At 33.2% G+C, this 22,551-nt stretch overlaps 1 protein-coding gene across 15 annotated transcripts in view; it reads right to left on the reverse strand.

Moving 5' to 3' along the window:
• P120ctn (adherens junction protein p120) overlaps positions 1 to 22,551 on the reverse strand; it is a 44,224-nt gene that overhangs the window by 13,364 nt on the left and 8,309 nt on the right. For 2 of the 15 annotated variants that reach the window (XM_072907651.1, XM_072907650.1), the window contains exons 2-14: positions 16,178 to 16,406; positions 11,900 to 11,943; positions 11,161 to 11,226; positions 9,983 to 10,024; positions 9,756 to 9,885; positions 8,517 to 8,799; positions 7,641 to 7,769; positions 5,915 to 6,534; positions 5,284 to 5,674; positions 2,626 to 2,939; positions 1,867 to 2,170; positions 1,585 to 1,723; positions 936 to 1,047 (exon numbers count right to left, since the gene is read on the reverse strand). In XM_072907651.1, the coding sequence (XP_072763752.1) occupies positions 936 to 1,047; positions 1,585 to 1,723; positions 1,867 to 2,170; positions 2,626 to 2,939; positions 5,284 to 5,674; positions 5,915 to 6,534; positions 7,641 to 7,769; positions 8,517 to 8,799; positions 9,756 to 9,885; positions 9,983 to 10,024; positions 11,161 to 11,226; positions 11,900 to 11,943; positions 16,178 to 16,348 (2,745 nt within the window). In that variant the 5' untranslated portion in view covers positions 16,349 to 16,406. Of the gene's footprint in view, positions 1 to 935; positions 1,060 to 1,584; positions 1,724 to 1,866; positions 2,171 to 2,625; positions 2,940 to 5,283; positions 5,675 to 5,914; positions 6,535 to 7,640; positions 7,770 to 8,516; positions 8,800 to 9,755; positions 9,886 to 9,982; positions 10,025 to 11,160; positions 11,227 to 11,865; positions 11,944 to 16,177; positions 16,407 to 22,551 lie in introns of those variants that run through there. The other 13 variants (XM_072907648.1, XM_072907649.1, XM_072907647.1 and 10 more) reach the window with 12 other exon arrangements.

Genomic DNA, 22,551 nt, shown 5'->3' on the forward strand with positions numbered 1-22,551 from the left:
AAATATTGAACGCGTTTTATATATGGTGACTATTTTAATTTTTGAATGTATATATTAACGTTTATTATATCGGAAAGTGTTTACACGCACACTTTGGTGTATAATTTGTCGTTTCTTTTTTTTTTTTGCACTTATCCTTCAATAAAAATCTTACAAGATGTAAAATATCAATGAAATATCAAAAGTATCAATAAAAAAAGAAGACGGTTATTGACACAAATTATTCAATTAAATTGCACACACGATGGTATCTTTAACAAAATACAATTACAAATTAATACATATTTAGGTAAAAATTGTATAGTGACATTCATTCGTTTTGGCACAATCAATTGCGCCAAAAATTACAATCTCATTTTACGTCGATCTCTAACTGTTTCTTATCACGTCTGCATAATACTTTACAAATCTAAGCAGAGTTCAATGCGATATTTTATCAATATATGATATATCCTGCATCTTTAAGGAAGTGATAAAAGATGTTGGATTTAAATCGTATTCCGCATGGAAAATGTAAAAAACTTTGATGGCAAAGAATAATCGAGATGAATAGAAGAAAATTTCATCATCTGACGCAATATTTTTCAAAGTAATAATAATCAAATTTACAATTCTTTGAAAGTAATAATAAATAATGTGTAGTACGTAAAACACTTAAAATGCAAATAAATTTCCGTAAGATTCGCGAATATTATATCAACATGAAATTTAATTAGTTTAAAAACTGAATAGCTATAAATCAGCTATAAATTTTTTAAACGAGTGCCTTTTACTATTTATTAAATATCAGTCGATGTAAACTTTTCTTTAAGACCGGCGATTTAACTTGCATATTACGTGCACGTGTATGCTTTTGTCGATAATTCTATACTACATTCTTTCTGTACGTGACGTGTGTTTGTAGTTTAGTGATGCTGTTAGTTATTATTACTTACTGATTGATATATAGTAGGTCGACCGACATTATTCGAATTCATATTTGCTCGCTGGATTGTTCGATCCTCGTATCTTGTGCTTCCCTGGCTCGCCATTGGTCGATTCAGAGTGCTGCAATCGTAGCTGTATTTTAACGTAGAATCGAGATGGTCGAAGAAATTTTAAAGAGACTCCACATAATGAAAAATTACGAAATAAATTTGGCGAAATAGGAAATCATAAACGAAAAATAAGAAAAGAGCGGAGTCTCAGAAATAAAAAAACTACCAACAAATTTACACGAAAAGAAATCAAACGAATTTAAAAATGATTATATAATGAGATTTTTAATTAATATATACGATAGGATATTTAACGTGGTATACTAAATTGTTGACATTGTCAAGGCAACATTAAATGTAATATGTAATATAAATAAAACTCGTAGAAAATAAAGTTTAGAAAAATTACAAAATATAAATAATAAAATATATTTAAAATTAACTAAAAGTTTCATTTTGTCATCTATTTACTCGCGAGTCTAATTTAACTTTTAAAGTCGACAATTTTATTATTTTCAGATCTAATTATTCATAGATAGATTTAATTAGGCTTTGTTTATTTTATATCTAATTTTATTTATTTTTTTTATTTATAGACGATAATTACCTGTTAGCGTTATTGGGTGAATTAGGCCCTGAATTTCTGGCGGCGACGGTTTTCGTGACGAAATCTTGCTCCTTCCAACCATGCTTTTTATACACATCTCGCAGCTCTTGATGTTGCCACATGGTAAAGAGGACTTGTCCTAAAAGTACATATAAATTGAATAATTTTAATTAATATGAATTAATATCAAATTATAATCATAATTAACGAAATCGGAAATTTAGTTTGATATTTCGGTTATATATTTCGGTTACATATTACCATCTAAATTCATGCCCTTACCTGCAAATTTAAGAACACGCGGTGTATATTTCTGGCGTTGTCTAGTGATGTTCATTAATCTGTCGACACCGCCAGCATCGAGCAATGACCGGGAGAACTCGGCGTTCTTCTTGATGACCTCGTTTAGAGTGGCGAGCACCGCGGCGATCGTGTCGTCGCTCGTGCCCTGATCGTGCTGATTATTTCCAGACGGTAGTTTCTGAATAAGATCCCTCATCGCGTACTTGCCTATTAGTTCCTTGTTGCGCTGGTCTATCGCCAAATTTCTGAGCGCTGTCGCGACCGCGCATACTACTCGGTCCACCTGGTCGCAGAAATCATTTATGACACTTATAAGTGACAAGTTTAAATTTATTTTGAGAGACAAGAAAATGTATAGTTATATTTGGAATAATTATTATTTAATAATAATAATATTTTAATTTAAAAAAAATTAATATTTTTATCAATATTCTCATAGTACGAATATAATTAAAATATAAAGAAATAAAGCATAATAAATATTTAGAAATTTTAATAAACATTTGTATGTAAAGTGGTAAATATTAATTTAGTGGCGCTTCTCCCTTACATTTGATGTAATAATAATAATGGAATAATTAAAATAATATTTAATAATTTTATGGAAAGCTTTTTGAGTTGAATTTTAATTATTAATTTAATTTACAATTTAAAATTTGATATGTTTATATATATTGTATTTTTTAATCATTTATTTCCTATATATTTTAATATTAATATTCAGTAATACATTTATACCTCCATTCTTAAGAGTTCCACTAATATAGGGAGACCTTTCTCTTTGCGAACAGCTGCGCGAATTTCGATACTCGGCTGCCAGTAACAGGCGGCGAGATTTTGCAAGGCCCCGGCTGCAGCCTCTAGTGTTTCTGGATTCGAACATGTTTGCAAAAGACTAAGATACGACTGAACCACTTCCGGTTGCCAGAGCAATTCCATTCCTCTGACTGGTTCGGTTCGTGGATTTGTCGTACGTGACGTGGTGGTTTCCTTTTGGACCGGTTGACCGTCTTTCTTTTTCTTGCTACCGCCAAAACAACCCAAATTCTCACCTAAAGCAGAGAATGACAGAAAATTCGTATTAATAAAATTTTATAGAGAAATATATATATATATATATATATATATATTAAAAAAATTATATAAAATCAAAAGTCTCATATATCTTATTGATTTACATTTCTGATTTTGAATCATATTTATTTGTATTTAATTATTGAATTTTGTTTGTTTTTTTGTTTGGCAAGATTTCTTTTATTTATTTTTTATTTTATGATATTGCAACAATGTTAGAGCAATATTGAGAAAAGTTCAACTTATGTATTCCTAATGCCGAAATTATATTTTTATATTTCTATCTAGCTAACCTACTAAATTAAATAAACTATTTATCTACTTAATAAAAGAAATGAGAAACGAAACTGTAAACTATCTGCCATACTTTGCAACAAGCTTGTTTAATTTATTCATTAACTTTCAATTGAATTTTAGCGCAAAATAGACAGTGTATGCAGAAATATATATAAATTATTGCTTGATAATATAATTACTCTTTCAAACTTCAAATTAAAAAAAAGTTACAGGAAAAATATAAATTTAGCTAATGATTTAACGCAAACGATCTAAAGCAAAGCATGCAACAATGATACCTTTCAATGAAAACTAATTATCGATGGAAGAGGGGGCTTACCTTGACATAAACTGTATGCTAAAAAGATTGAAACACAGTTTAATTCATGCTGAACTAGGATTCGTAAAAAAATGATAAGATTCACAAATTAAATTTTAAAAAATAATCTTCTATAGGATTCGTATATAATGAACTACAATGTTATCTAAAAAATTAAAAAGTAAAAAATAAAAAGTGTAAACAAAGATATACAAAAGATGGAATTATCTTTGTGTATATATATTTCTAGATACACTGTTATATATATTTATCCATTTTAAAAACAGTATAAAATACAAATTAATTGATGGAAATCTAAAATAATGTGATAATAAATTAATTGTCAAAGATATCTGTTTGAAATATAAAATTATCTCCACATAAACTATCTACTACTCTTGATTGCAACGTTTTACTATTATCACTTTTCTAAGTACGTTATTTACAGTTTCCAGAGTAAATTTCGTCCTCACGCCACTTGAAAACTTCCGGTAAATCGATCAGGAAGTTTTAATCAAATTTAATACGCTATGTAAACTAACTATATACAACAATTGTACTGTAAAATATTAGACTTAGAGTGTCCGTGAAATATGAAGGTGTGATAAGATTAATTATAATCTCATCAAAAGCAATGCTGATTATCTAAAAGAGTAGTCATAAATGTTTAATGACTTGCATACATAAATATTTTAGATGAAAATTGTGGATATATTTTAGAATTGTAAAGAGAGGAATGTTAAAGAGAGAAAAAATTCTGAAAAACTTCAGAATTATATTATAAAACAATTTTATAAACGTGCGTTAATGAAATTTAAAAAAAAATATTTCGTCTAATATAATTGTATAAAACTTAGTGTAAGATAATTAACTGTGTCTAAAAGCTACATATTTACATGATAGTTTCGCGCAATAGCTAGAAAAGTGTCTGCAGCAGAGAAGCTGCATGTCCCCTGTGATCTAATTTCATGGTTCGTTTAAGGGGTGAATCATTTGCCTCCTCTTGGTCTTTACCCAACACACATACACATACGTATAATCTGCATCTACATGCATACCGAGGGAGACTCGTGCATGTTGCGGAAAATATATTCGTTCCAAAAGCGATATTCTCTTGAGATATATATATATATATTTTTTTTTCTCTCTATCTCCGTAATTTATTTAAAGTAGTATGTTCATAATTGACTATGCAAATTTCACAATTTGCAGTGGATTTGCATGTGTCAGTATTTACACGTGTCACTCTCAATATGAAGCGGTCTAACACGATTCTTCAAAAATTTTAGAGAATAATTTCTAATTTAATTATAATAATTACGCTTTTATATTTGGACTTAATTTAATTGATTTATAAAAATTAAATTATGAGAGATATATTACATTCTCTTTTTGATTTTTTGTAATAAAATTTATAAAATCTCGCGTACATGATAATTTTTGTCCACATTTTTTATATGGTAATATAATTATCAATTATTTTTTTGGAAAGAGAGAAAAAAATAAAATTAATTGAATGAACTTTAAACCGTTGTAAAAATTTTACTGATATACATATTGTCCAATTAGAATAAATTTAAATGAACTTAAATTAAATTCAGATTAATTTTCTCAGATTTTTAAAAAGAAAATTTAGACTACTGTTGTGTATCTTAAATCTTTCATGGAATGTCATGGAAACTGACTACATAGATTAACACAGATTAAAATTTCCCCCGCAATCTCACCTTTCGCGGGTGCAGCGACCCTGTTCTGTATCGTAGACTGTATCGGGTGTTTGTCATAATTTGGGTCCTCCACCTCCTGGCAGCGATAGCTCAGGTTCCTCAAGATACACACGCAGTTTTCAACGATCTTGTTACCGATGTTAGATTTCTCGATCGCCGAACGTACTACGTAGAGCAATGCGTCCACTAGACCGTCGCATTCGCGTAGATTCTTACGCGCGTATTCGCCGGCGCTGGACACGTTCCTTAGTACGCCCGATGCGTTTCTGAAGACGGTAGACCAGCAGGTTTCGCCGCTCGACGAGCTCGACGAGTCCCAGCCGCTATGAGGTATTATTATGTTGTTTACCACCATTGTAACACCATCGTCGATGATTGATCTCTTCAGGTCCTGCAATCGTGGATCCAAATTAACGTTGTTCCTTCATCAATAAAAATATCTTAATTTACTTAGAATTATATAATTAAATAATTAAATAGAACAATCTCAAGTCTAATTAAATTAATAAGATCTTATTCTTGACGTATAGATATGACTAATAATAGAACAAGGGTAGATGATACATTTAAACATCAGAAACGTCAATTTCCGTACTAAACGGTTTCGCGTGCGAAAAAAAGGATCACTCACTTCGCACGAGGAGAGATTCCACAGTACTCCCGTGACCAGTTCCTTGATATCCGCATCGGACGTTCTTCGCAGCAGATTGATAAGAGCCGGTACGCCACCGGCGTTCTTGATGGCGCGCTTGTTCTCGTCGTTCTGACGTCCGTACGATAGGTTTCTAAGGGCGCCGCACGCGTTTCTGTAAACGTCCAGAGTGTCGTGATCCAGCAACTGCACCAGAGGCGGTATGCCACCCAGGCTGCGCGTCTTCTGTTTATTCGGGTCGTCCATATAGCACAGGTGTTGCAGATAGGCTGCCGCGTTTGCCTTGATTATACTGTTGGGATTGCTGAGGAAGCCGATCACCTCGGACAGGTTCGGGTCCCGCCAGCGCATAGATTTCTGATCGTCGTCGAGAGGGCTTGCCATGCCGGGCACCACTGGATGACGTGATTGCAGTCGTTGCAGGTGCACCTCGTCCTCGAAGATTCCGGGTGGCATGCCCGACGTGAGGGGCACCCCCGGATGGCCCTCCTCGTAACCGGGTACGTCGCTCGGTACTGGTCCGACTCCAACGGCGGGTCCGTACCCCACCGGCCCGTATGGCGACGGTGACACGTATCCGTAGGCCACTTTGCTCTCGTCTGAAATGAAACACGCGCACGCAATCGGTTATATGCGTTATATGCGATTTTATCGTTCGATTACGGTCTCAGAAACGCATCACGTTTATTATCAGCGATAACTGTTTATCTTTATACAATATTTCATAATTTGTAAAGATTATAACGCGGTGTAAGGAATATTTTCCCTTTAAAAAATGTAGTACATATTTATATATAATATTATTAATTACTAATTTGTGTAGATTCTCTCTCGCTTTCTCTTTTATTTTGTTTAGTTATATTCTTATTAATTATCTTTTATAATTAACAATTATTTATAATGATTATTATTATGTTTAATTATACGGATATACATATATTATGAATATATTGTCTTTCATTAGATAATTACTTTTCTATTTAAATTTGGAAAGGGACATTAAAACGTTATCACGAGTCAGAATAAAAAAATAATTTTATATCATAATATATGATAGATTAAATGGTGTCTTTTATAATATCTATCAGATTTTACGTAACGACTCTGAAAAATGGGAATGTTAAATTAATCACGCGTTTAATGAAACATGGATAATTTTATAATAAGGCATTAATAATAATATTACAGCTAATGAAGATTCGGGAGGATTTATATATCATTATTAATCCGTATTTCAATATTTAAGGAAATACGTTTAATAAACTTAGTAGAGAGAGAGAGAGAGAGAGAGAGAGAGAGAGGGGGGGAGGGGGAGAGAGAGAGAGAGAGAGAGAGAGAGAGAGAGAGAGAGAGAGAGAGAGAGAGAGAGAGAGAGAGACGAGTTAGATAAATGATGGATGTAATTCCACCATGGGAATATTGAGAGGGTTTGCCTAAGTCTACGTATTGCTAATTCGATCTATATAGAGTGATCATAATAACAAGGAACAGAGAGTCAGATCAGCGAGAGATAATCAAAGTGAATTATGCGATATTATCTTGGGACGAAACAACGCGATAACGAGGCATGTTTTCTCGTACTCTTTTACACATCCTATGAATCTAGTTGCGATCGTAATAGCACCAGCGATGGTTTGCTAAAATTGAATTTGTTGGCCATCATCGTGAAACATTTTGGACCGTATGTATTGCAATCTTTACGTACCATACTGATCCCCGGGACCACCTGGACTCGGAGTAATGCGATAATGATCCTGTAAAGCGGGGTTTAAGCCGGGGTCGATATCATTATAGCTACCCTCCACATAGGGCGCACCCTTGCGCATATATGCATCTGCAGAAAAAAGCCATCATTTATTATATTATGTTACCATTTTAGATACATAAGGCATAAGATACGAGTTTTGTAATTTTATAAGCAAAATCGAGAGAAAGCGAGAAAATTTTCTATTATAAATAAATAAGTAAATAAACATATTGTATATATATATATATATATATATATATATATATATATATATATATATTATTTAATTAGTTCTCTCATAAGAATATTAAAAAAGTCATTTTTACAAAATTTTATTTCTTTTATTTATCTCTTTTTTTTCTTTCTCATTAAGGTTAATTGTTTTTGCATAAGAGGATTATTATATAAGGATATTAAAACATTGTAATATTTTAAATAATTATCACATACATTTAAAATAAAAATGTCTAATATTTCTTTAAAAACTATTGTTTGAATTAATAATTTGAGTCATTGAGCTTTAAATAAATATCTCTTATTCTCCTTGTTATTTTATTCTCACGTGGAAAAAAATAATAAAACAATATGTTATTTTTAAACGAAACACACTATTTAGAAATTTATTTTCGATATTCTGTATTTAAGGTTCACTCGTGTCGAATATTCATCGACCTAACAAATTAAAAAATAAGCTTGATTGCTTATTTCGCTTACAAATTAATTCATTAATGAGCATAAAATTAATATTGCACGATCATACGTGTTATGAGGGAGAAAAATGACAAGAACGGATTTGCAAGGTAAATATGTATATAAATTTTTGCGGTTACATACCGTGTGGCGGGGAAGCACGACTGTGCTCCGATGGGCTATGGGGGCTGTGCGGGGAATGCGAGCGCGGCATGTAGATGCCATGGGGCCCCGGATAACCTGGCTGCGGCGGATAACCCAGGTACGGGTCGTAATGATCGAAACTGACCATGTACGGGTCCGCGGGGTAGCGCGGGTCCGCGTGTTGATAGTCTTGTGACATTAACGGCACCGACATGTAACTGACCGCGCCCGGATCCGGCTCCATGTGGGAAACTTCACGCACGACTTTCGTCACAGTCGTCACCTGAGGAAGCGCACCGTGTATATCATGTAATCTCTCTTTCTGTTCAACGGGAATTTTTCCCGCGGGGAAAAAAAGACACCGTGTACTATACGCTTTCGCGTATCGATGTACATACGCGAAACGTTCCAAAATGCAGCGATATAAATCTCGCCGAATAAAATTAATCCTGTATAAATCCAGCTTTATCAATATGTATTTTTAAAAACGAATATTTTAATGTCATTGAATTAAATATAATTAAAAAATGTACAAGTCTGAATATAATAAAAAAAATTAGCCGCGTAAGGTAGCTGCCCCAGTCATAAGTCATTTAAGGTTGTTGACTACAATTTTTTTATGTTTAAAAAAAAAAAGAGTATAAAAAATTGAATATACATTTTACATAACGATTCTCTGAACTTTTAGCTATCATATTTAATTAAAATAAAATGACTTTTAGTCATGTATGAAATAATTATTTTAATTTTAACGAACATATGTACACTGATGGCCCCCAATTGTAGGTCATTTTTTATGTTATATCATTTAAAAATAAAATTATATATTTTTCTGTTACTTAACATATTACATATAAATGCAATATAAAACAGTATCTTTTGTTTTACAGAGAAATACAAACTTATTCATTTACAAAATTCTTTCTTATTGTTTCATTTACGCTGAAGATTAAAAACAAGAAACATCGCCAGTTATTTTTTTTCCATTTTCTTAAAATATTATAATTGAATAAAAAGATGTGATACTGCACTAATAAATGGCGCAATAGTATATAATGATATTTCTTTTTAAATATGTTTAATAATTAATTGTTCAATTTAATCAAATAAATTGAAAAGCGAAAATAACTTAGTATTGGGACTTACAACATTGGGACAGCTCGACACAGGTAATTCAAATATTTTAATAACGTACGTAAATTTAATTACGATTCGCGGAAAAAATTCATGAGATCTTACTTGCTGAGATGTTTGTTGCTTATGAGTCCGAATGAGCAGCGGATCTTCCTGGACGGACAGATGAGACGAGTGCAACGAATGGGTGTCCGCCTGTCCGTTACTCCCATGGTAATCCGTGTCGCCCTGTCCGCTACGGCAGACAAATCAGAAAAATGAGAGATCGACGGAAGTGCGGACATAACGTTGCATGATATCGAAAATTACTATAGTTAGAGTAGAACGCTTACGTGTATTGTGGCATGTCGGGGGCTTTCTCCTGTAGGACGCGTCTGAAAACGAGTATTTCTCTTTGAGACTCTCTATATGTCTGTTTAGTTTAAAAAAAAAATATATATATATATATACCAAATACACTACACAAATTTTATGAAATTTTAGGAGATATTATTTTTGAGATAATAGTGTCACTCTAACTTGATATAATATATCATTAATATTTGGAATAAAAACTAGTGGTATTAAAATAACACTACATATATACATGGGTGAACAAAACTTTACAATCATATTTCTTTAATCTATTCCAGATTGATTTTTCATTAACGAAAAAAAAAAAACCTTTTTTTTAAAGTTTCTTTTAAATATTAATTTTAATTAAATATATGAAGAATAAGATTCTGCTGCGTCTCTTTTATAATTCTATTGAGATTTTTTTATTTTTCGCTAAAGAAAAATCGATTTTACACCATATATAAATTATATGAAAATAATACAATAATGACAGAAGAATAGAGCAAGCATATAGGAGGAACATTTCGTGATTGATAATGATTGTAAAAAGCAAACTATACAAACGAAAACAAACGACATATACACGACATCAACTAACTAAGCACGATAATAATCTCAAGGAGAATGCCACTAATTGCACTAAAGCATCCTTCTCGCTGTCGCGTCATCGCGGCATGCTAATGACTACGCAAACATGCGTCGATGATGGCGAAGTTACTCACTCTGAAAGCGTCACGTTACGTCTTATGGTTTTAGCGAGTTATTAGAAATTACGCGACAATGTTGGGTCAATTAGTACTAATTAGAATCGCAATTTAGAACGCGTTGTCCGTAACGGTTTATGCACGCGATAAAATCGCATTATTGCACGTCGTGGAGAGTGATCATCAATGATAATACGGTAGCAATTTTATTACAATCAAATTGAATTTATAGAATTGTATTATATGAATATTTATTTTATTTTATTATGTTATCATTTTATTATGTGAAAATTAACATAACAAAATTATACATTTGTGTGTGATACATGTGCGTGTGTGTAAATTATCATTTACATTTATGTGGAATAAATCAATTTGAGAAAATTCGTTTTATCGTAATTAATCCGATGAAATTAATCGTATGTTCAGTTTCAGCGTGAGTAACTACGTGATTAATGCATGTTAGTCACCTCTGCGTGATCTCAGTGCGAGTTATGTTGTGCTCCTGTCTCTGCTCGATCCGGCGATTCACCAGCCTAATGTTGATTATTTGCACAATTAAAAAAATTCAATTCGTTTCTACTCGCTACCTAATGTCATTGTAACTGTCTTTTTCGCCAGACACGTCATCGTAATCGAATTTTACAATTTTTCAACATTAAACATTTCGTTAAGAGAGTCTTTCAAATTAAGATTCTATTATAAAGTTTACCGGAAATCCACGAAGAAATGAGGCTTTGTTGTCTATTTGTAGTCTCGAATCTTATCGCGCCAAAACCTTTTTAATCTCCCATGTTAAGCAACTTCGTAATTATGTCTGAATTATCGCAAAGGAAAGTTGACGTCAAAGTCGTCAGAGAGTAAAACTGGAATTTACTGTAGAAAATGCTCTGCTCTGCGAATTACGCAAAGCTTACAGTGAAATAGGAAACAAATTATCCGAGAGATTTATAGAAAGAAAGCATAAAGTATTGTAAATAAAAAAAAAATATATAACAATTGCGAAGAAAAGATTATTGCGATTGATGAATGATTTTATCGAAAGTCGAGCAACACTATATATGAGATGAGATATGATATATACGATAAAGTTAATTTTTTTTTTTTATCGAGGAAGCATGTGAAAAATTTCACGATCTACCATCGATTTACTTAGCATAGAGAAAGACACTTACAGACAGGAGTCAACCAGCTGATTATTTGACATACCAGCCGATTTGTGTCTCTTGCTCCCGAGCAGTGGATGATGTTTTCTGAAAGCAAAAAATTCATAATTTTAGTTTACGTGGAAAATTTAAATCTCATCTATTATATCTAATATTTTTCTTAGACTAAAGTGATAAAAAAAAAAAAAAAAAAAAAAAAAAAAAAAAAAAAAACATTCTTTGTCTTTTTTATCTGTCTTATATCTATTTATGCATAAGTCGGAATTTCTTATCGGTTTAATGTTTAAGGATGAATCATAAGTTACTACGTTATAAGCTTATCTTAAAGACACATGTCGATATCAGTAAAAAACGCTTCATTGAAAGAGAGAGAGAGAGAGAGAGAGAGAGAGAGAGAGAGAGAGAGAGAGAGAGCGGCGAGGGGTGGGAGGGGGAAATATAATTTTTCTATATAGATTGATTTTCAAAATCAAAACCGAGGCATTTTTTTAAGATTAAATTTTTAACACCATATTAAATAGATATAAAAATATTGGTTGTAATTCTTTCTTTATCCACTTATCGCAATAATATATCCTTCATTTATCCTTAGCTCTTGAAAGCTTTAAATTGATTCAAATGCTATAATCCTTAATTAGTTATTGACGTATCGTATAATAATATATTTCTCTCATCGACAGAGAAATCCTTTTAATTCGCCACTTAACACGTTCGTGCGTCCATTCCGAACTCGATTAATTTCTCGCCCGGGCGCTCCTTTATCACGCTTCTCGATTTACCGCGGATTTTCCAGGCTGGCTAGGAAAATTAGCGTTCATTGAGAGAGAAAGGTCGTTTTGGGAATCTCGTGTCGCTCGAGATAATTCGATTGCTAGATGGAAAAAGGAATCGGGAAAATCATGAAAATGATAGAGGGCGATATCGTTTTCGGGAGGCATTGCTGTTGACTTTGAAAACGAGAATGGAGCGGCTGATTTTCGGAAATAATCGAGCGAGTTGTGGGACGCGGAGAGAATGAGTAAAATCATATTCCGCGGGGAGAGGTAATAGAAACAGGAAAATGGGGGTGAGGCCGCGTGGGGAGCACGCAGAAACGATAATTAATTTATGCCCCAAATGCTTTATTAATGAGAGTACTTGATTGCTAGCAGCGAAAATGAACATCGCTTGCAACCGGTGAAAAAATAACAGATCCCATTCCGGTTATCGTTTGAGCAAATGTACATTAGTAAGTAGACTACTCTGCATGAATTTGCGATTATGATGCGTTAATTTATAAACATACGCGGTGCTTCGAAAGTTCGTTTGCATGATGGTTGCGATTACAAATTTTTCGAGTAATTAAACCGAATTGTATTTATAATTTATGATAAGCGTAATAATTTCTTAATATATGTATATCGTCGCTTATTCTATTTTTTTATCGCGTGTCGTTGATATTTATATTATATCAGATTGCAGATAATAAAAAATACTCTTAAGATAAATTTTGCTTGCATTATGTATATACAGATGTATTTTACAAATATTTATTTCGCGCGATATTTTCTCGTATGAGCCTTTTATTATTTATTTTTAATTGTTATGGATTATTTTTTTCTTATTAATAATTTTACAAATTTCTGTGTAAAATACTATAATTTTCGCGGCTCAATGTGCTCGTACGAGCGCATAATTGCTTAAAGATTCATTTCGTCGTTACTATAAGGGATCACAGGATATGTGAGGATTATAAAAGCGTATACAAACGTAGTCAAAGCGAGCGGCGACAATTCTCGTGAATTGATAAAACGACTCGGTATATTAACAATCGTGCGCGGATATACCGGAAGCGGAAACGGAAAGGGACACGCGAGGAGCAAGAAGAGAATAGACAATCCTCGTTTATCTCTGCATTCCCCCATGGCAAGAGGGAATGGGAGTGGGGGGAGGGGGGGGAGAGGGAAGAAAAATCGTCGCTAATCGACGCGGTTCGGTAACTGCGTAAAGCAAAGCCGTAACGCAGAAATTTTCTATGTACATCCGAAAAGATATTAATTACATGAATGAATGACATACGGATTATCCCATTTACAATGCCCATCTTCTGTAATATTGCCTGGTTTACTTCGTGAAACAGTTTAACTGTTAATTACGTCAAATATCCATTTGGCATTAATAATTTAAAATTACCATTAATGCCCGTATACATCATTACAATGATAGGAAACCAATTATTGTCACATTCGGAAGATAATTGAAAATAACGTGGAGGAGACGAAGAAGAATAGAAATTAATTGTCTAATAACTTAGTCATTTTGTATCAATAAATGCATTCCTTCATGTTGATATGAATAAGAGCGACTGATATTTTAATTTGAATGTATTGAATGTATTTGAATTTATTAAGATTTTGCACGATTTAAAAGTTTCATATAATATTAAAGAAATAATATAAGATGTTACAAAAAACATAAATTAGAAAAAAAAAAAAAAACACTAAAATCTTGCGATAATTTTCATCGCGTTTGATAATCTGTTTTAGACCAATTTTTTTATTGCATTCGATAATTTGTTTCGAATTAATAATATCCACGCTAGTGTGTAATGTTTGGTGCGATTCTTGCTTTTTCAAATTCATAGTTGTAAAATTTAACAATCAATTTTCTTTTATTTTTTTTTTTATTTTATTCAACAGTCCGATCTATTTTATTGCGTTTAAATAATCCATTCTGAAAGTTAATAATATTCGCCGAATATATTTTGACAGCTCGTTTCATATGAATCGAGAGAAATTGTTTAAATCACATTTAGTAATCCACTTTGAACTATCGATTTTTATTCCGTTCAATAGAGTCCACTCCGGATCAAGATGAGTTTTCGTTTCTCCACGATCTGCATGCGATTAACTATTCTGCGCTGCAATCAAAAATAGGAGCAACGAGGTCGTCTTCCGGACAGATTTATACCGTAACGGTATATCTGATACGTAATGGATTTTTTTAGAAACAAATTTTTTTTTTTTTTTTCGAATAGCACATCTTTTCGCGAACGAAAATCATTACTTTGCTGTTGATCTGGTCGTCCGAAACGACGAAGATTTCTTTCCATGGAAAATTTCATGATCAATTGCCTAATCGAGAATTTTTAATTTGACGTACATTGGAATATGTGCATTGCAAATGGGATTAATTAAATTCATATCGACTCGTCTCGGGATGAAAATATCAAGCTCCAAATTAGGTTTTCATTCGTGTTCCAGAAAATTTCTCAACTATCTGCATTAAAAATTAAAAAAAAAATATCCTTAATTTGCAAATAAAAATTAAAAAGAAAGCTAAAATTATATTTATCTTATTGTGAATATTTTTACTTTAATATGTATTTCCAACTATAATTTACGCTTGAAACTTGTTTTAAAATTAAAGATCGATTTTCTATATTTTATATAGAATGCATTGACCGATGGAATAATTTGGTAATTCTAGGTCACACCTTGCATTTTTCCCGGGTCTGTCTCACAGACAGAAAGAAGCGCTTTCGCTTCTTTATTCAATTTTTTTCTTTTTCTCATTGCAGTCGACAATAACAATTAAGTCGCACGCGTTACGATGTACAGATTAAAATTTCGTATTTTTCCGGCCTTTGTGCGATCTCGCATGTGGCCGATTGTGTCCTTAACTAGTGCGCGAAAATGAGAGTGCTCGAATGCAAAATAAAGATCTCTCCGGGGCGATAATGACCGCAGGACGCACGTATGTAAATACAATTGCGTAATTACACATGATGATGAGGGGAGGGGGGCGGCAGGGGGAAGGAAGAAAGGGACGAAGGGATGCAATATTCACGACGGACCGCCATATTCTACCGTGTAATTTATCCCTCGACTTCTTAGATCTTATTTGCGAAATAGTCCGCTGATCTGTGTTCGCATATAAACTCGCGTAATCGCGTCTTTATTTCGCGGCTGTCGACAGCGAAAAAATCTTAAATGGCCGAGGAAGGCCAGATACATACCATTGTAATTACTCTCTCTCTCTCTCTCTCTCTCTCTCAGCGTTTTTCTTCGCATGATTTTTTTTTCTCCGCGTAATCGTTAAATTCTCGTGACAACCTTTGGTTGAGAGCCTTTTTTTTATTCATTTCCATTTTATGCGCGCAACATAAAACCGCGCGAAGAAAAAGAAATAAAATAAAATTGTCTTTTTTTTTTTTTTTTTTTTTTTTTTAAGAAAAAAATTTTTATTTAAATAATAAATTTTATAAATATTATTTTTTAAAAAAAATTTAATCTTAAATATGATTTAAAACTAATGAATGAAGAGGACGTTTCGCATAAACCTTGACGTCTATTGAATTACTCAACACTGCTTTACACATTGAATAGACACCTTTTAGTATTTTTCCTCGGAGCACCCGATCATTAATCGATGACAGTGAATGTCTATCTTCACCGTGCTGGAGGTATATAAAGACTATAGACTGTAGAGAAAATAAGGATGCCGTGGACATTTCTTTTCAAATTTTTTCGTCAACTTTCTCATTTTGCCTCTCCTTTCTTTTCATTCTACTAAAAAAATTGAGACTTCATTTTAATTATAATATTTTTACCGACACATATAATAAATTATATTTATAAATATAATAAAAATTTAATTACTTTCTTTTTTTTCTCGAGAAATTTTAATTTATACATGTCAAAAAATATCTTGTTCTGAACTTTGTGTGCTCTTAAAAGTTAAGTACACTTATAGATGTAAGTATAAATGTAAAGTACACTTGTAGATTTTTTCTTTTATCAACTTTTTGTTAGAACAAAATACATGTCGATTAATTGGCAGTTCGAAAGACATGTAACGGATTTGGATTGCGTGTTTTAGGATTGCTGGGCAAATTGTACAGAAAAATACGGGAAAATCTCAGTTTTCCTCCATCGGAGAGTCAACTCGAAAAAGAAGAAAAAAAAAAAAAAAATATACCGACACGCATTATATCGGTGATCGATGTAGCGCATGAGAGCTTGCTTGATAAGAGCAATCTGTTTCGTTTCGAGCTGTCTGTTACATAGGTAGTGGCCGGGGAGGGGGATGAGGAGGGGAGGGGGCGTAACTCGAAAATCCTCTCGCGGTTCTGTCAAATTCGTGCATGTCTCACGATTTGTATTCGCTCTTTTCCATAAATTTCCCTGCAAATTATGATGCTTACGAAAAATCACAACGAAAAATGATACACATTTTTGCATATATACATTGTTTTATATCGCAATTATTTATCATTACGCGTGAATATATATCAATATATACGTTGAAAATACGCAAACAAGTAAATATTTTTCCGGACGCGATGTTGCTTGCGGCATAAATGTTTCTCTTTAGTTTTCTATTATCATCCCTGACAAAATTAAATTTGCCATAATCGACATAATTAAGAAACCCGAACAAATTAATTAACTTATTGAGAGGAGAAGACTCAGAGCCTAATAAACATTGTTATAAATATACATATATAATATACATTATAAATATACATATTATTGGAAACAAAGTAGATAACGTTTCGGTCCAATAATTCATCAATTTTCAGAATTAATTAATTAATTAATTTTACTGATGGGAGAAACATTTTATTGTACAGAAAAATTTAGAAACGTAATAGACATTTTTGTGCGATTCGTCAGATTCCGAAAATGGATGATCCATCTGCTTATAATTATCGGTAAAATCGCTTTTTTTCCGCTGGAAAAATGTCGGAAAAGGGTTTTTCATCCAGGATTTCTTCCTGTGGCGCGATTGAGTTCGCACGGCGCGGACGAGGGGTACCATCAATCAATCGCACGTTCCAGGAACTATCTCGCGATCGATGCTGGCACTGTCGAAGTCCGGTTCTCTTCTCTTCCCTCTTTCCCCCCCCCCCTCTCTCTCTCTCTCTCATTCCCTCGCGTTCCTCGACAGCAGCGTCGACGTCGACGTCTATCCATGTCGAGGGAGGGGGGGGGGGAGGGGCGTTGTACGGTTTCGATATATCCCCCCTTCACAACGTAAAATTGACACTTCCTACTCGCCGGTATTTAAATCCCAGCATTGATGCGATGTCCAAATATTTATTTGCCTTTGAGAGATCCTTTTATTCGAGGAATTTCGACATGTATAAATTTGAAGAGAAACGAATAAATTGAGAATTTCACGTTACGCGCGTGTTTTACGAGATTTATTTTATTTCCAGTTACTCGTGTTAAAAAAAAAAAAAAAAAAAAAAAAAAAAGTATATCTGAAAATGAAGAAATGTTAATACCAGGATTTTCTTATGATTTTACGGCAAGTCTTAACCTGTCCTTTTGAGCTTTGTATACTATATAAGCTTTTTATACATACACGTTTACTTTAAGCGTGCTGTTCCAACAAACTCTCTCTGACGCGTTTATCTTCGAATGAAAGATTGTTGACTCAAATAACTCTTATCTAAAATTACACGAAAAACAAGATTTTCTTCTTTATAAAAATCTCAACGTTTCCAACTCACGGATTAAAAATTATCGATGCATGAGATTTCATAATCCATTCATCTTGCTGTCAAGCCTGATTCATGAAGATCTATAGTAAATTTAAGCTGTTTTTAATATTTTTAATAAAAATGAAATCGATATTTATTTAATGAAAAATATGTTAAGCATAAGAGGTAGAGAGGTCTTTTTCCTCGTAATATCTTCGCGTGAAGCTTTATTTCGCTGATATGAACGGGCGGTGTTCTCTTGTGAGAGGGAAAAGCTGGGAAAAGGGACCAGAGTGCATCGTAAGCGTACGCGCGCGCAGGAAGTACGAGAGTAAAGGGTGACGAAGAATACCACGGGGAGAAGAGGTCTCGAAGAGAAGGAGAAGGAGGAGGGGAGGAGAGAAGAAAGAGCAAGAGGATATGATATCACGGGGAATGAGAACTCCGTCCGCAACCTCGTTTTCCATTCCGCGACGCATTGTTGAAAAGCTGCTCCCGCCTTTTCTGATCTTTTCTCTCTCTCTCTCTCTCTCTTTTTCGTTCTTGCTTTCTCTTTCGTTGTCAGAAAAATGGGACGATCGTGACATGGTGCACCGATGCTCAAAAAAATTTACACGATCTTTACAATTTTACAGTTAATTGCTCTTAAATTATTTAAATGTAGCTTTTATAACAGAAGGTAATCGTACTTTTTCACCGTTTTTATTTCGCAGTATAATTTTTCAGATTTGTTTAAGAAAATAAAAAAAAAAGTGAAAGAATTTATGTCAACAATATCTCATATATATAATATAAAATAAAAGTTTCACATATAAATTTGATCGGTCTAATAATTTTAGGATATTAGATCTACTGCGTTGCTTCAATTCGAGCTGTTTTTATGATTAAAATGCAATAAAATTTTACGAATATCGTTTTCGTAATATGTTTAAATTTTATGTATCACATTTTACATTTTTAAATGGATATTTAAAAACGTAAAATATATTCAAAAAAAGCGGGCGCATGGATAGATATTAATTGAAAACTCTACGTAATATATATTGTGTGGATGAGAAGGGGGAGCAGATTTGAATAGAAAAGAGGAGCAATAACGTGTATTAATAACCAAATATATTATTGTTAATTCATGTGATTACCTCTTTATTATCTTTATTAATGTGCCATTATAATTAATCAGTACACAAATGATGATAATGGCGACATAATAGAAATAAAAAAAAGGATTAATAACATTATAATATACATATAACGACACCATTGAGCGAGTGTTTTATACGTTGGGTCATCGGTCATCAAATGATCGATACAGCTGCGTGAAATATTTGAGTTACCATATATACGACGAGCCGCTCATCTATAAATTCGCTCGCGAAAAAAAAAAAAAAAAAAAACGACCCTCTGCATCCAGTCGGAGAAAAATGACGGGGGGGAGGAGGGGGAGAGAATCGGTGCAACGCGCGGTCCCCTCTTTCTCTTGTTGATTCCTCTCTTTCTCGAGCGAGAGCCCCCTGTCTCTTTGCTCCCCTTCGCTAATCTTTCCGACTCCCGGCTCCCCTCCCCCATCTTTCAAACAGCGCGTTGTCGCGTCACCCCCTCCTGCTCCCCCTTCCCACGTTCTAGCTATGCCGTACAACGAGGTCGATGTGTGTTTGAATGAATGAACGTAGGGACACGGGAACGTGGGCATGTGCGTGGCCCCGACCAAACGCACGTACTCTCTCCGTATATCGGGTGCTCTGGAAACACCGAGTGTCTTTTTTTTTTTTTGTTATATTTTTTGTGCGAATTACCCGTGGAAATTCTCAGTCGTATATCTTTATACTTAGAGCTAAGAGAACAAATTTTTATTACAACGTAATTTATTTGAGAATATGATTTTGTCATTTATTCTAAAATAAAAAATAAATAAATAAATCCGTCGCGCCAGAAGCCTTCAATGATTTAGCATTTGAAAATTACAAGTATACACAGTTCTCGTTGAAAAGAACAGAAGAATAAAAAGGATAGTCGTTGAATACTCTGTACATGCGTTTTTACACATAAAGTATTCGAGGCAAAGGACCAGATGGTTAAGGAAGAAAATCGCAGAGTCCTGCATTAATGGTGTGTCATGATGACATAGTTGAAATGACGGTGAAATATAAAAGAATTAGAAAAAATAATAAGGATCGGATAACCTCTGAGGTAACAAATGTGATCATACATAAATTTTTTAATAAAACACATAAACCCTTTTATGTTCTTGTAGATAAAAAATTGATCAATGCAATATATATTTTTATACAATATAATTATTTTTTAATTATCTAATCATATTTTACATGTTAAAATTTTAATATTTAAAAATTTTTTTTATATTTCAAATATTTTAAAATGTATGTGTGTAACATGACACTACTATAAGAAATATAATTTGCTACTTTTATTAATCTATAATTTACATAATGACAAATATGCGCAATATCTGCTGTAGAAAGAATCTCATCGGAAATCGCGATTAAAAACGTAAAGTGTTGCAATTTCTGCTATACATTTATTACATTTATATTTTAATTACAATAATTTTTCTCATATATCTTTAATAAAATAATTCTGGCAATGCAGTTTATAGAAGACAGTTATACGACATTCTCGAATTCATTTTCTCCCAGTTTTTTCTCCATTTTCCTATAAATCTCATCGCGTCTACATTCATCAATCTTCATCTTTCATCGTTGGTAAAAAATGTCGAACCACTTATCTTGCCTTCGATTGACGCTCGTAATCGCGAATGAATCCCTCGCTCGAACAACGCATTTAGCACGCATATTAATATCGAAAGCCGCGTGTGAAAGACGCGCATTTTTCTTTCCTTCCTTTGCATTTTATAAAATCCAGCTGTACCTGTGTACGTCTCGAGTGCGTCGCGAATAAAAGTGAAAAGGGGAGGAGCGGTAGAGCTTTCTTTCTTTTTTTCCCTTCTGCAGACAGGAAGCCATCGAAGATGAAAGCCATTTCCTAAGCCTTAGCAGAAGTTCCGGTGACATACAGAATTTTCCGCTCTTTTTTCTGCAGGCAGCTCGCCCGAGGACGCCATCAAGGCGCTGGATGAGACAACCGTCCGGTAAAAATGGACAGACATTTCGTTCGTGAGATATTAAGCGAATTACACGGGGAACAAAAGTGCTGAACGAGCGTGGGAGGGGCGTCGTGCTTAAATTAACGATCGCGCGAATGTCATTCATTTTTCGTGATTTGTTAACTCTTTATCTCCGATTATTAAAGTAATCTTTAAATTTGGAAAAGTTCTCACAAAATAATTGCATAATTTCGATTTTTATTTTTCGCTCGCGGTAAAATATTATTATAATTTCTACATAATTCGATTTATTCTAGATTGTGATCTCTTGTATATAATAATTTTTTGATTACAAGTATTTTCTAATCATCTTTAAATAATAAACTTGCATAATTTTGTTAAAAATAATTTTCCGAATAATCTTTTTTATGTGCGAGTATTTTCTAGATTATAATTTTTTTTTGCTTATGCTTTTCTCCGATATTTAAATTTACAAAGTACGATAATTTCTTACGAAATTAATTTGTTTAATTGTTTGTATGTAAAATACAGTATAACGTGCTTTTCTTTCCGTTGCAATTATACCGCGGCCGCAATTGCAACGGAATGCAAGTATTGCACAATAATGCTTGGCGAAGTAGGGCATTAAAAAGTCGTCCTGATCCAATAATACTCGCCCGAGTGAAAGTGGCGCATCATTTAATCGCACGTCGTGTCGCAATGAATGTGTATATTTTCGGGGAAACACCACTTTATTTGGTGAATGAAAAAACTGGGACTCGCGAGTATTTGTAAAATAAGATAAAATAAAAAGACGCTAAACATACGCGAGTTCTCGCTATTTTATCTACTTCACACAAAATTGTTGATTATTAATTTTTATTACATTAGAAATAACAACAGTCTGGTCAATTCGAGACTTTTATACTGACAAAGAATCTTTTAATACTTAATACAAATATCAACTAAATTTCTTTCCCTGAAATTAACTGAAAATTATTATTTTCAAATTAATGATTCGGACAAAAATTTGATACGCGAGGAGGATAATAAAAAAAAAAAAAAAAAAAAAATGCATTCTCTTGTCCCGCCGTTGCCATTGATAAATTCATTCAGGTCAGTCAGGTACAACTCCGGCAGCTACTATTCGCTATCACGTTGAATC

The sequence above is a fragment of the Anoplolepis gracilipes genome, chromosome 15 (genome assembly GCF_047496725.1).
Source record: "Anoplolepis gracilipes chromosome 15, ASM4749672v1, whole genome shotgun sequence".
NCBI classification, from domain to species: Eukaryota; Metazoa; Arthropoda; class Insecta; order Hymenoptera; family Formicidae; genus Anoplolepis; species Anoplolepis gracilipes.